Genomic DNA, 12,140 nt, shown 5'->3' with positions numbered 1-12,140 from the left:
TTCTCCCTAGTTCGGGGTGCTTACCCACTACGCCTACAACTGCATCTTTTGTTTTCCTTTCCGTCACCGTCAGTTTTCCCATTCTTCTTCGCACCAATATCTCGGAAGCCAATTTACGCTTCTTCTATTGCTTCAACTATCAATGAACTATGCACAAAACGCACTTCCCATTAAAGTTTTCTCTAGTCTATTCTTGGCGTCTTAACTCAAGGTACCTGTCGTCAACCTCCGCCTCTTTGTAAACGCTGTTTTATTTCAAGTAATTCGCCTTTTATTATTGCTACTACTTTGCCAACCTTCTAAAATACTTCTTAAGTAGGTGAACCCTTCCACCTGCTGTTGTTTATGCTGTCTAACGTTAATATTTGCCGTCTACCGTGTGGGGCGAATTAGAAATTCTGGCATAATTAATAACGAATTATAAGCACAGAATGAGATACGAGTGATGTAAAATAAGTTATTATATTTCATAAACAGGTAGAATCTAACGGTGAGCCTAATACTTTGGGCTTGGACAAAGAGGAAGAGATCATATTACGTAATAAAATCGTACCCAAGATTTTTGCCATTTTTCCAGTTTCACAAATGGGAGACACAAGCTGAAATTATTTCTAGTTGTGACTGCGGTAGCATGTCTCCGGAAGTGTCGCAGCTTAGCGAGTGTTGGACACGAATCGTTAATGGTCAGGAGGCCCTCTCATCTGGACGGTGCCCTTGCTTCTTCCCTCGCGCGGAGGTGGAGTAGTGCGAGAGAAACCTTGAACCAAAAAACACTGGCGACCCCGTTCCACATTATATTCAATTTAATCGACTACTAGTTTCGCCACAGTGCAACATTGTTATTAAGTACTTAACAGAGTATGCAACGAGTCTGCGAAAATGGTAGCAATCACTTGCTTTAATTTAATCTAAGGAATGCGAATTGTCTCTTTTTTTGACGTTTTCTTCCAGAGTTTTCTCCCCATCGCATAATGACCCTCACCCTCTCTTCCCCTCTCCAGCTCCAGTCGAACACCTCCCTGTTGGTCCTGCTGATAGCGCGGCCGCCTCAACTGCCACGGCAGGACAATTTGCTGGAGTCCCAGGAGGAGGATCTTGATGTCCTTCTGAAGGAGGTGTTCGGTGAACCAGAAGATGCTGACGGGGTCTTCGGTTCTCAAACCTCGAATCCCCTCCTCCTCAGCAGTCAGAGCGGCGGCCGTGACGGGACCGGAGGAGAAGACGAAGGGCCCCCGCCCTTCACCTCGAATCCAGGGGCACCCGTGGTCATCCGGCAGAGGCAGGCCACCTCCGCGACGACCCGGGCCTCCGGCGGGGAGCCGACGCCGGCGTGGCCCTCGCCGTGCCCCGGCGTCTTCTCCTACCTCCGCAACGACGCCGCGGGCGACAAGTGGTACGGGACGCTCACCCTGTCGTCGTCCGTGAGCCTCGTCGGGATCCGTATCGACGTCGAGCTGGACAAGCCGTCCCGCATTCTCGGGGTGAGCGTTCAACTCTCTCCGCCATCCCCCTCCACTCGTTAAAGTTACCACGCGGTCGAACGACACGTACGCCATGCCCTGAAAATAACCACTCATGCTATAGACTTCTATTTTCCCTGCCTGCGAATCGTGGCCGTAAAAAAATAACTTTCCTAGGGGCTACTCTGTATTCTGCATATGATTCCACTAGTGCATCGCCGAGTTCTTATCTATAAAACATTCGGGTAATTAATTCCCTTTGGGCCAGTTTGGGCTAGTTTGGAAAAAGCAGTGCAAAGTCATTTGGAAGGAACTGTTGCGAAACATTGCTGGATATATTTCAACTCATTTTAAAATATAAATTATCTATTGCAAGATGCTTTATGGGGAGCACATAACAGGACAATATGCGGATCAGCTTTAAAGAAACTCGGCTTCATTAAATGGGTGCTGGGGAAATGTAATGAAAAAGTTAAAGAGAGGTGTTATTTTGCTCTAGTTAGACCTCATTTGGAATATGCCGCAAGTATTTGGGATCCGTGGGAGAAAATTTGGCAAAAAGAATTAGATAAAGTCCAGAGAAAATCCGCTAGATCCGTTAAAAATTGTTATGATAAGAACACAAGCGTGATAGATCTCTTAGAGGATTTAGGCTGGGAACCACTTCAAGTGCGGAGAGAACAAGCGAGGCTTAGACTTTTAGAAAGGTTCAGAGCAAACGAGTTTAACTATGATACTGAAGGATTTATAATGGCCCCACACTACTTAGGTAGATCAGACCACAAAGATAAACTAAGGGAGATAGATTCCAGGACAGATAGGTACAAATACTCATTCTTTTGCATGAGTGTGTGCGCTGCTGTGGGTGTAATTTTCCACGTTGTTTTTTTGCATGTGGTATTTTTCCTTCTTACGGTTGGTGACCTATCACCCCCCGCCACACGCCCTTGCGGCGGCTTGCGGGGTATTATGTAGATGTAGATGTAGATTCTTTCCCCGAACAATCAGAAATCATAATATTAAGAAACCGAAGTCACTTTAGAAATATTGAAAACATTGAATTTACAAGTCGGAGCAAAGTTAAACATTGCAAAGCTGCTAGGTATACTTTAAGGTGCATGTGTATATAAGATGTAGATTGAGTGTTTGCATGTGTGTGGGGTGTAAGTGTTCATGCATGACTGTATGCCATGTTTTGTTTTTTTGTGGATATATGATTTTGTGGTTACTGCATGTGGTTTTTTTTCTTTTTCTTTTCTAAATTACGGGTGGTGTCCAATCACCCCCCGCCACACGCCCTTGCGGCGGCTTGCGGGGTATTGAGTAAATGTAGATGTCGATGCCTATTATTTTTTACAAAATTAATCATCTTTTACTATCGTCATGGCGGATGTAGTGTTAAACTTATTCAAACTTATCTTCTAGGCTGTCCATGAACTCACAAGGTCATATAAGTTTCAATATATATTGTATGCATTAGCTAAAGTTTGCAAGTTGGCGCAAGCTACTATCCTATGACTGGATTGCGACGAAAATTTACGGTACTCAATGAGGTAATGCAAATAAATTTTTAAGCAAAAGACGATAAAAAAGGCGATAGGAAAATAAAATATATTTGAAAGATAAGCACGAAGATTGAGAAGGTTCAACGCCGGGCAGCCCATTTTGTAAAAAATTCCTACAATAAAGCGCAAAGCGTCAGCGAAATGCTCAAGGATTTGGGGTGGGAATCATTGGCAGAGAGACGATTCAATGCAAGATTGAAATTATTAAATAAATTCAGATCCGCATGTTTCAGCACTGAGGTCTCGCAAATTATTCGTACTCCTACATACATTGGTCGCTTGGATCATGCATATAAAATTCGGGAAATAGATGCCAGAACTAGCCGACTCAAGGACTCCTTCCCACGGACAATACGGGATAGCAACTACAGGGTTATAGATAGCAAAAATTCCACTTGCCACCCTCAGCGTCTAAAAAATAATTAGTTCTATTCAAATGCATGCTCTTCCACTAACCTTGTGTGTTTTGTTATAATAACCCATTCTTTCCAAATGACCTCATTCGTGTTCTGTTCATCTGTTTTTAAGTTTCCCTTTCAAACCCTCGTCCCTCTCCGCGGGGGGAAATTCCTGCTACCTGCAACGTTGGGTCGCATTCCCTGCCTTTTACAGTCTCCTCGGGGTGGTAGAGTGTTTTGTGGTGCATGTTCATGTGGTAGTGGTCTTTCACATTCTTGCTTGTTGTGTCCTGGCTTCCGTGTTGTAGGATGGCTTTCGTGCTGCATCCTGGGGTGCAGTTTTTAGTTGTTTTGCGGTATATGTGTTTGCATGAGTGTTGGATGAAGGGATTTTTCCATGAGTGTGTGCGTTGCTGTGGGTGTAATTTTCCGTGTTGTTTTTTTGCATGTGGTATTTTTCCTTTTTACGGTTGGTGACCTAACACCCCCCGCCACACGCCATTGCGGCGGCTTGTTGGGTATTATGTAGATGTAGATGTAGATGATGTTTAATTCCATTGTTTAATAGGATTCATGGACTCAGGGAGCTTTAGCCCACGGCCAATTTTCCCACAGCACCATATTCCAAGATATAATGGCAGGAAGTTTCAATCATCCTACAATTGACCTATTGCAGTTTGATTTTAAAATATTTCACATTTCAAGGAAATAATATAGGAAACCAGAAAAATGAGACTTGCGTTGCAGAGTTGGGCACTAAGGGGCTCACGGGAGCACATTTAGTGGGAAGGGGAAGGTTGAAGTACGCAGCGAAAAGGTTGAGATGAAGGCGAGGGTTAGAGGGTGGGATGGAGGGGAGGCAACGCCGGGACAGGGGACACAGACTTATATTTGATCAGCGTCAGCCAAACGGCACTGCAAACACTCGGCTTGCGGAGTCGTAAACAGCCTCGAGAAATGAATGGGCGTTTGTTTAATGCATATATATGTATATGCATTAAACGAACATATATATATATATAACATATATATATATATATAACATATATATATGCATATGTATGCATATATATATAAAACATATATATATATATATATATGTATATCCCTCCCCGGACTACAACCTTGACGTGGTGGAAGGGCTTGTGCGTTCCGATGACCCCTAGAGCTGTACTGGCGGGAGTAATAAAAATTGCTCCTGGTAGGGTCACCCATGCCAGGTAGGTCGAAGGTTAGGAGCCAGACGAAAGGTAGTCCACGCAGCGTCTGTTCCTCAGTGAGGCGGCTGCAATGGCGTCTGACCCCAGTGGGGCGGCCAGTAAGTGATGGTGTCACGTTAAAAACACTATTGAGGAAGGCAACGGGAAACCACCTCAATTATCATTCCCAAGAACAATGTGATGGACAATAGAGATATTTTGAGTCCTGGCAACCACGGGGCTCGGCCCAATCGGCCGTGTGTCGTGCCCGGCAGCGGGGGAGGCAAGGCTTCCGCGGTCGTCATCCCACGAAACCCTTGCAAGGGAAAACCAGCAGCAGCAGGACCGAAGACGCAGGAGAAGAAGACCAAATTAGTTAGAATAGGAACGTGGAATGTTAGGACAATGATGAGGACGGGGAAATTGGAGAATGTTAAGCGAGAGATGGGAAGGGGAAATATAGATATTTTAGGTCTATGCGAGGTGAGATGGAAAGATAGCGGGGATTACTGGAGTGATAAGTATAGAATAATATACAGCGGTGGGGACGAGAGCCAACGAGGGGTTGCCACAGTATTAAATGAAGAGGTAGGAAGAAGCGTAGTCAACATAGAGCAGGTAAATGATAGAATACTACTAGTGGAGATAAAAGCAGAACCGACGAACTTAGTTATTATCCAGGTATACATGCCACCGAGCAACCATAAGGAAGAAGAGGTCGATAGGATATACGATCAGTTAGAGGACATGATTGCATGTGTTCCTGCAGGGAAACATTTGATAGTGATGGGGGATTGGAATGCGACAGTAGGCGAAGGAAGAGATGGTGATGAGGTGGGGGACTACGGTTTAGGGTCGAGGAATGACCGCGGGGAGAAAGCAGTTGAGTTCTGCAGGAGACAGGGGTTAGTTATCACCAACACTTGGTTCAGACACCACAAAAGACGCAGGTATACATGGAAAATGCCAGGTGACTCGGGAAGATATCAGCTAGATTATATCCTGGTTAGACACAGGTTTAGGAACAGTGTGATAAATTCCCACAGCTTCCCGGGAGCGGATGCGGACTCAGACCACAATTTAGTTGTTATGAAATGTAGCGTACGTTTTAAAAAGATAAGGCAGGGGCGGCGAGTTAGAAAATGGAATGTAGAAGCATTAAATGGGTTGAAAAGAAAGGAATACAAACAGGCGGTAGAGAAAATCATGGAGGACGGTAAAGAGCTAAGTACTATTGAAGAAAAATGGGAATGTATCAAAAAAGGGTTGTCTAAAGCGGCAAAAGACACTATTGGAACCGTTAACGCTAAAAGGACTCGTAAACCATGGATCACGGATGAGATGATTACAAAAATGGATGAGCGGCGAAAATGGAAGAATATAAATACAGAATTAGGCAAAATGAAGTACAAAGAATTGAACAATAAATTGAGGCGGGCAACAAATAAAGCAAAGGAAGCATGGTGGAAGACGCAGTGCGAGAATATGGAAAGTCTGCAGAGGAAGGGGGAAATCGGTGCGCTTTACAGCATAGTTAAATCTTTATCGGGAAGTAAGAAAGGGAGATCAACGATAGCAGTTAGAGATAAGGCCGGTAAGGTAATAGTTGACGCAGGAAAGATCCAAGAGAGATGGAAGGAATATGTAGAAGAACTGTATAGTAAAGAGCTTAGACCAACAAAGTTAGACATTGAAAAGGAACATGACGTAGAGAAAGATAGCTTAGGTCCAGGCATACTAGACAATGAGATAGAAAGGGCATTAAGGGAGATGAAACTAAATAAGGCCGTGGGGGTAGATAACATTCCCGTGGAACTTTTGAAATGCTTGGGAAAATGTGGGAGGAAGAGGCTATATGGGCTGATCCGTAGTATTTATGAGGAGGGAATCTGGCCAGAAGACTTTGTGAGATCAGTTTTAGTTCCTATTCCGAAAAAGGTAAAGGCCACGTCATGTGAGGACTATAGGACAATTAGTTTGATATCCCACGCAGCTAAGGTTGTTCTCAGGATCATAAACAAAAGGATAGAGAGTAGGGCAAATGATTACTTAGGGGATGATCAGTTTGGGTTTAGGAAGGGGAGAGGTACGCGTGATGCCATTGCAGTAATGAGATTATTAATCGAGAGGAATATAGAACACAACCAGGAGGTATTTGCCTGTTTCGTAGATTTCGAAAAAGCGTTTGATAGAGTAAATTGGGAAAAACTAATGAGTATATTGCAGAAAATAGGAATAGATTGGAGGGAAAGGAGGCTAATCCGCAACCTGTACATGTCTCAGACTGCTCAGGTGAGGGTGGGAAACGGGGAGTCAGGATGGGCAGTGTTAGGAAGGGGTGTAAGGCAGGGTTGCCCATTATCACCGTTGCTGTTCAACCTGTACGCAGAAGAAATGATCAAAGAGGCATGGGAAGAACTCGAGGTAGGAATGAAAGTGGGCGGGGAATTCGTAAAATCAGTGAGGTTTGCTGATGACCAAGCTTTAGTTTGTCAGTCAGCCAAGGGGCTGCAAGCATTGCTTAGTGAATTGGAAATTCAGTGCGACAGGTATGGGATGAGAATCAATATTAATAAAACAAAGGTTATGCGATTTTCTAGAAAGAAAAAGGCCAAGCTTAACATTAAAATAGGAGGGCAAAAGCTAGAGCAGGTAGAACAGTTTACGTATCTCGGTAGTGTTTTGGACCAACACGGTCAAAGTAGTAGGGACGTAAGGAGAAGAATTGCGCTAGGCAAAGAGGCTTTCACAAGGAGGAGGGAGTTGATGACAGGGACTTTGAGTAAGGATGTTAAGAAAAGACTCGTAAAAACTTTGATATGGAGCGTAGCTATGTACGGAGCGGAAACGTGGTCATTGAAGCAGGAGGATAGACGTAGATTGGAGGCTTTTGAAATGTGGGTGTGGAGAAGAATGGAGAAGGTGAAATGGACAGAGAAGAAAACAAATGAGGAAGTACTTGGTATGGTGGGCGAAGAGAGGGGTTTGTTGGGAGCAATCCTATGGAGGCAGGAAAAGTGGATGAAGGGGGTGTTGACCGGCAGTGGGATGTTGAAGACTGTGATAGAGGGTAGAATGTTGGGCAAAAGAGGAAAGGGAAGGAACAGGATAGGGTTGTTGGACGGGATGAAGGGAGGAAGGAAGTACTCAGAGATGAAGAGGGACCTGATATAGAGTAGGATGATTGATTTTGTGTTTTGTTAGGAGTAATAAAATATTTGTTTGGTAGTTGTGTCAGTCCAAAAACCTACCTTAACCGGTAGATTACTTAAAAAAAAAAAAAAAAAAATATATGTATATATATATATATATATATATATATATATATGCATATGTATGCATATGTATGCATATATATATATATATGCATATGTATATGCATTAAACGAACATATATATATATATATATATATATATAACTTATATATATATATAACATATATATATATATAACATATATATATGCATATGTATGCATATATATATAAAACATATATATATATATATATATATATATGTATATATATATATATATATATATATATATATATATATATATATGCATATGTATGCATATTGTTGCATATATATATATGTATATATATATATATATATGCATATGTATGCATATGTATGCATATATATATATATATATATATATATATATATATATATATATATATATATATATATATATATATGCATATGTATGCATATGTATGCATATGTATGCATATATATATATATATATATATATATATATATGTATATATATATAATTTATTATTGTCTTCCGTGAAAATTTCAGTTTGCCAAAAAGTCTATTTTTGTAATTATTTTCCCTGGGCATGTAGTAATGAAGGGAAATTACATTTTAATTTCATTCAAATACACCATAAAAAATTTAGAAACATTAACGAATTTCAAATATTGCTTATTTTCCTCTACAAAATTAACGTTCACGATTTTTACGCCTAAGAATATTACACAGATAAATTAAAACCTAAATGAATACAGTACATAGCCATATTTTACAACCATGACCTACGCCATTTGCACAATCGTGAGTTAAATTTTCTTCTTTCTTTCCCTGGATTGATTGTATTCACCATATGTTTACCATTTAAATTTATTTTGTTAATGTTTTACGATTTTCATTAAAATTCTTATGCCCGGAGTTCAAACAGCTATGTGAAAAAAAATTAAATAGTATATCTGTACTTAAAATTCAAATAATGAATTCAAAATTTAATCATTCGTGCGATGAATATACTATTCGTTTAATTTACCTTTTTGTGTCATAAATATGATTGTCATAAGTTTTAGATTTTCTATGTTGTAGTAGTAGTATTTAGGGGAAGCGACCGACAGCTGAGGTCATTTGCGCCATAGGGGATGGATGGGAAAGGATGAAGGGTGGAGAGAAACCCGGCGTCGGCATTAGCCTACTCTTAACGAAAGGCGCCAAGGGGTTCGCAGTTTAACGTCCCATCCGACGGACGTCGTACTCACTCAAAGTGCCCTCCACAAATCACCTCAAGTAGAGATCGAGATACCTCTGAAAAATATTCAACACCGCCGGGATTTGAACCCGCGCCCTCAGGGTGGGAAGCCAGTACGTTAGCCCCCACACCATCTCGATCCCCATTTTCTATGTTAAGCCATCCATTTTTGGCCCTGCAAATGTCGCTGGTTATAGATCTAGTATTCCAGTTTCCCACTGTTGTAGACTATTCAAATTATTACAGCAGAAAATGGTAAGGGAAAAAGTTCTCTTGAACTCAAACTTACGTGTATTACTTAACGTGATCCATGAACTCGCTGAAATATACTATGTAATTGGAGTGGTTACTTTTTGTTTTTGCAGGCATGGCTGGGCGAAGGGACGACCACGGATAACAAGCGTTACACCATTTGGAATCCCTCAGCGGAGATCGAGTCCGGCGAGGCCGTTAACCTTAGACTGTTTGCCAAATATGACCGGGCGGAAGCAGATCCGCCCAGGATAGTATCACTGAGGCTCAATGGAAGGCTGATTTGCCCAACTCAGGGAAGGTCTGGATGAACCTCAGCCAGCCCGATCCGATTCCCGAATGGTCGCGCCGCAGAGGAGGCATTCACTCGGAGCAATCGGATTCCGGGAAGGGAGATGTCACACTGGACTCCGGGTGACGCATCCATGTCGCTCCGCGGTGCATTCCTACTGCGCCCAGTATCGCTCGCTTCCTGAGGACAAGGGCTCACTCTTTTGTCGTTCGATACTCAATACAATTTTACTGACAATGTATATCGGCATATTTTACACTTCTGGTTATTAACCAGATTACCTATCACGTATGTGTTAGCATGTCTGAATTTCACTAAAAAATATGTTCACCACATAAAACGATTTGCATTGGGCACGATGCCTCTTCCATTCAATAAATTTTCAGGTTTTTTACAGTTAAGATTTTTAGTAAGTACTCTATGTGCTGATTTGAAATGTGGGGATATAATCAAATGCTGGATCATAAAAATTTAAGAAGCATTAAGCAGTCACTCATGGCTCCCTCACATGTTTACTGATAACTAGGAAAAGTAATTAAAATAAAACCCTTCATGTGAAATCATAAAAATTTTTCTTCAGTAATAAGAACTTTGCTTTTCTTTATAACGTAATACTATCGTATGAATAACTTGAATAAATGTTTGTTGGCAACGTGCCTTTCCCTTTTCAATACCAATGAGCAGGAAAATTCTTCCTCCACATTTTTTTCTATTTGGTTTTCTTTATTCTATTTAAATTAATATTATCAAAGTTTCAACATTGGCTTATTTTTTAACAAAACGAGCCACCAAAACGTGGCAATTTCCATCTCGTGTGTCCAGAGAAATTTAAGTAATACTAATTTGATCAAAAATTTCCCGGAATTTATTCAGAAAATTAAAAATACAAGTTTATTCATTTAAATCTATATTGTCCCCTTCAAAGTAATCCCCATCGACTGCAACACACTTATGCCAGCGCTTGATCCAATCCTCGAAACATTTTTTATATTCGGTTTTCGGTATGTCCATCAGTGCTTCCTGCGATTTTTCCATTACTTCCTCTCGGCTGCTAAAACGCGTTCCCCGTAATGGTTTTTTAACTCGATTGAACAGAAAGAAGTCACAGGGAGCCAAATCAGGTGAATTTGGTGGCTGTTGGATGGTATTTGTTGCATTTTTCGTCAAAAAATTACGAATAATGATAGCACTGTGCGACGGTGCGTTATCATGGTGCAAAATCCACGAGTTTTCTGCCCACATTTCTGGTCTCTTTCGGCGAATTGCTTCACGCAAACGTCTCATAACGCCCAAATAATACTCTTTGTTTACTGTCTGGCCTTCTGGCAAAAATTCATGATGCACTACACCGTTGTAATCCATGAAAACCGTCAGCATTGCCTTCTTTTTTGACTGAAAACGACGTGGTTTTTTTGGTCTCGGCTCATTTGGTGAACGCCATTCACTTGCCTGATGTCTGGATTGCGTGTCGTACTCATAAACCCACGTCTCGTCTCCAGTAATGATCCTTTTGATGAATGTGGGATCGGATTCAGCCTCGCAAATCATGTCTTTTGCGACGTCAACACGGTCTCTTTTTTGCATGAAATTGAGGTCTTTCGGCACCAACTTTGCTGCTTCCCGACGGAAACCCAAATCATTAACCACAATGTCTTGGGCGGATCCATAGGCAATGTTCAAGTCCTCCGCTATTTCTCTGATGGTTAATTTGCGGTTATTGACCAACATTTCTTTTACTTTATCAATTTTTTCACCGACTTTCGATGTCGATGGTCTGCCACTGCGTTCATCATCTTCGATTGACTCACGACCACTTCTGAACCGCTCGTGCCACTGGTAAACGACCGTTTTTTTTAGAGAATCGTTGCCGAAACACTTTTCCAACATTTCCAACGTCCGTGCGCCACTAAATCCGTTTTTACGCAAAATTTAATACAAGTTCGTTGTTGCAAATTTAAATCCATTTCTGCAATTGTAAAAAATCGCCAACACACACAGAGATAGATGTACTCTTGGCTACGTAACTTTTGCAAATGTCAAGTTATGACACTAAGATTTAAAGGGAATATCAACAACAGATGTACCAATTTAACAAAAAAAACAGAACTCAAATCGGAACGATGGGAGCGCCACACGGTGGTTATTCCGGGAAATTTTTGATCAAGGTAGTATCTTTCGGCCTCAAGTCTGCGCAGAGGTACCGTTGATTGAAGAACTATGCAAAAGAGGATGCACAAGAGACGACACCTTCAGGGAAGGTGGAAGCAGAGCTTCCTATTTGGCGATGGAATGGTGAAGACTGAAGAGGGATGCATGACAGCCAATAGAGATAGGGAGAGGAAAAGGATAGGGATGTTGGACGGAATGGAAGGATGTTAATTTTGCGAATAATTGAAAGATAATCGTAGCAAATTTTTCCAGGTTGTGTCTTGCTAGGCGAGACTAAGGGGGAAAACGGGGAAGAGCCTATTT

At 41.5% G+C, this 12,140-nt stretch overlaps 1 protein-coding gene across 2 annotated transcripts in view; it reads left to right on the top strand.

Moving 5' to 3' along the window:
• The window catches only part of LOC139689904 (uncharacterized), a 55,017-nt gene extending 44,747 nt beyond the window's left edge, over positions 1–10,270 (top strand). For both annotated transcript variants that reach the window (XM_071587023.1, XM_071587024.1), the window contains 2 exons: positions 1,002–1,481; positions 9,490–10,270. In XM_071587023.1, the coding sequence (XP_071443124.1) occupies positions 1,002–1,481; positions 9,490–9,687 (678 nt within the window). In that variant the 3' untranslated portion in view covers positions 9,688–10,270. The remainder of the gene's footprint in view (positions 1–1,001; positions 1,482–9,489) is intronic.
• Positions 10,271–12,140: the final 1,870 nt, after the last annotated feature.

This window comes from Hetaerina americana, unplaced genomic scaffold (genome assembly GCF_022747635.1).
Source record: "Hetaerina americana unplaced genomic scaffold, ioHetAmer1.1.p SCAF_29, whole genome shotgun sequence".
In the NCBI taxonomy this organism is placed as follows: domain Eukaryota; kingdom Metazoa; phylum Arthropoda; class Insecta; order Odonata; family Calopterygidae; genus Hetaerina; species Hetaerina americana.
The sequence above is the reverse complement of the archived record's forward strand: the minus strand, read 5'-3'. Positions and strand labels throughout refer to the sequence as shown.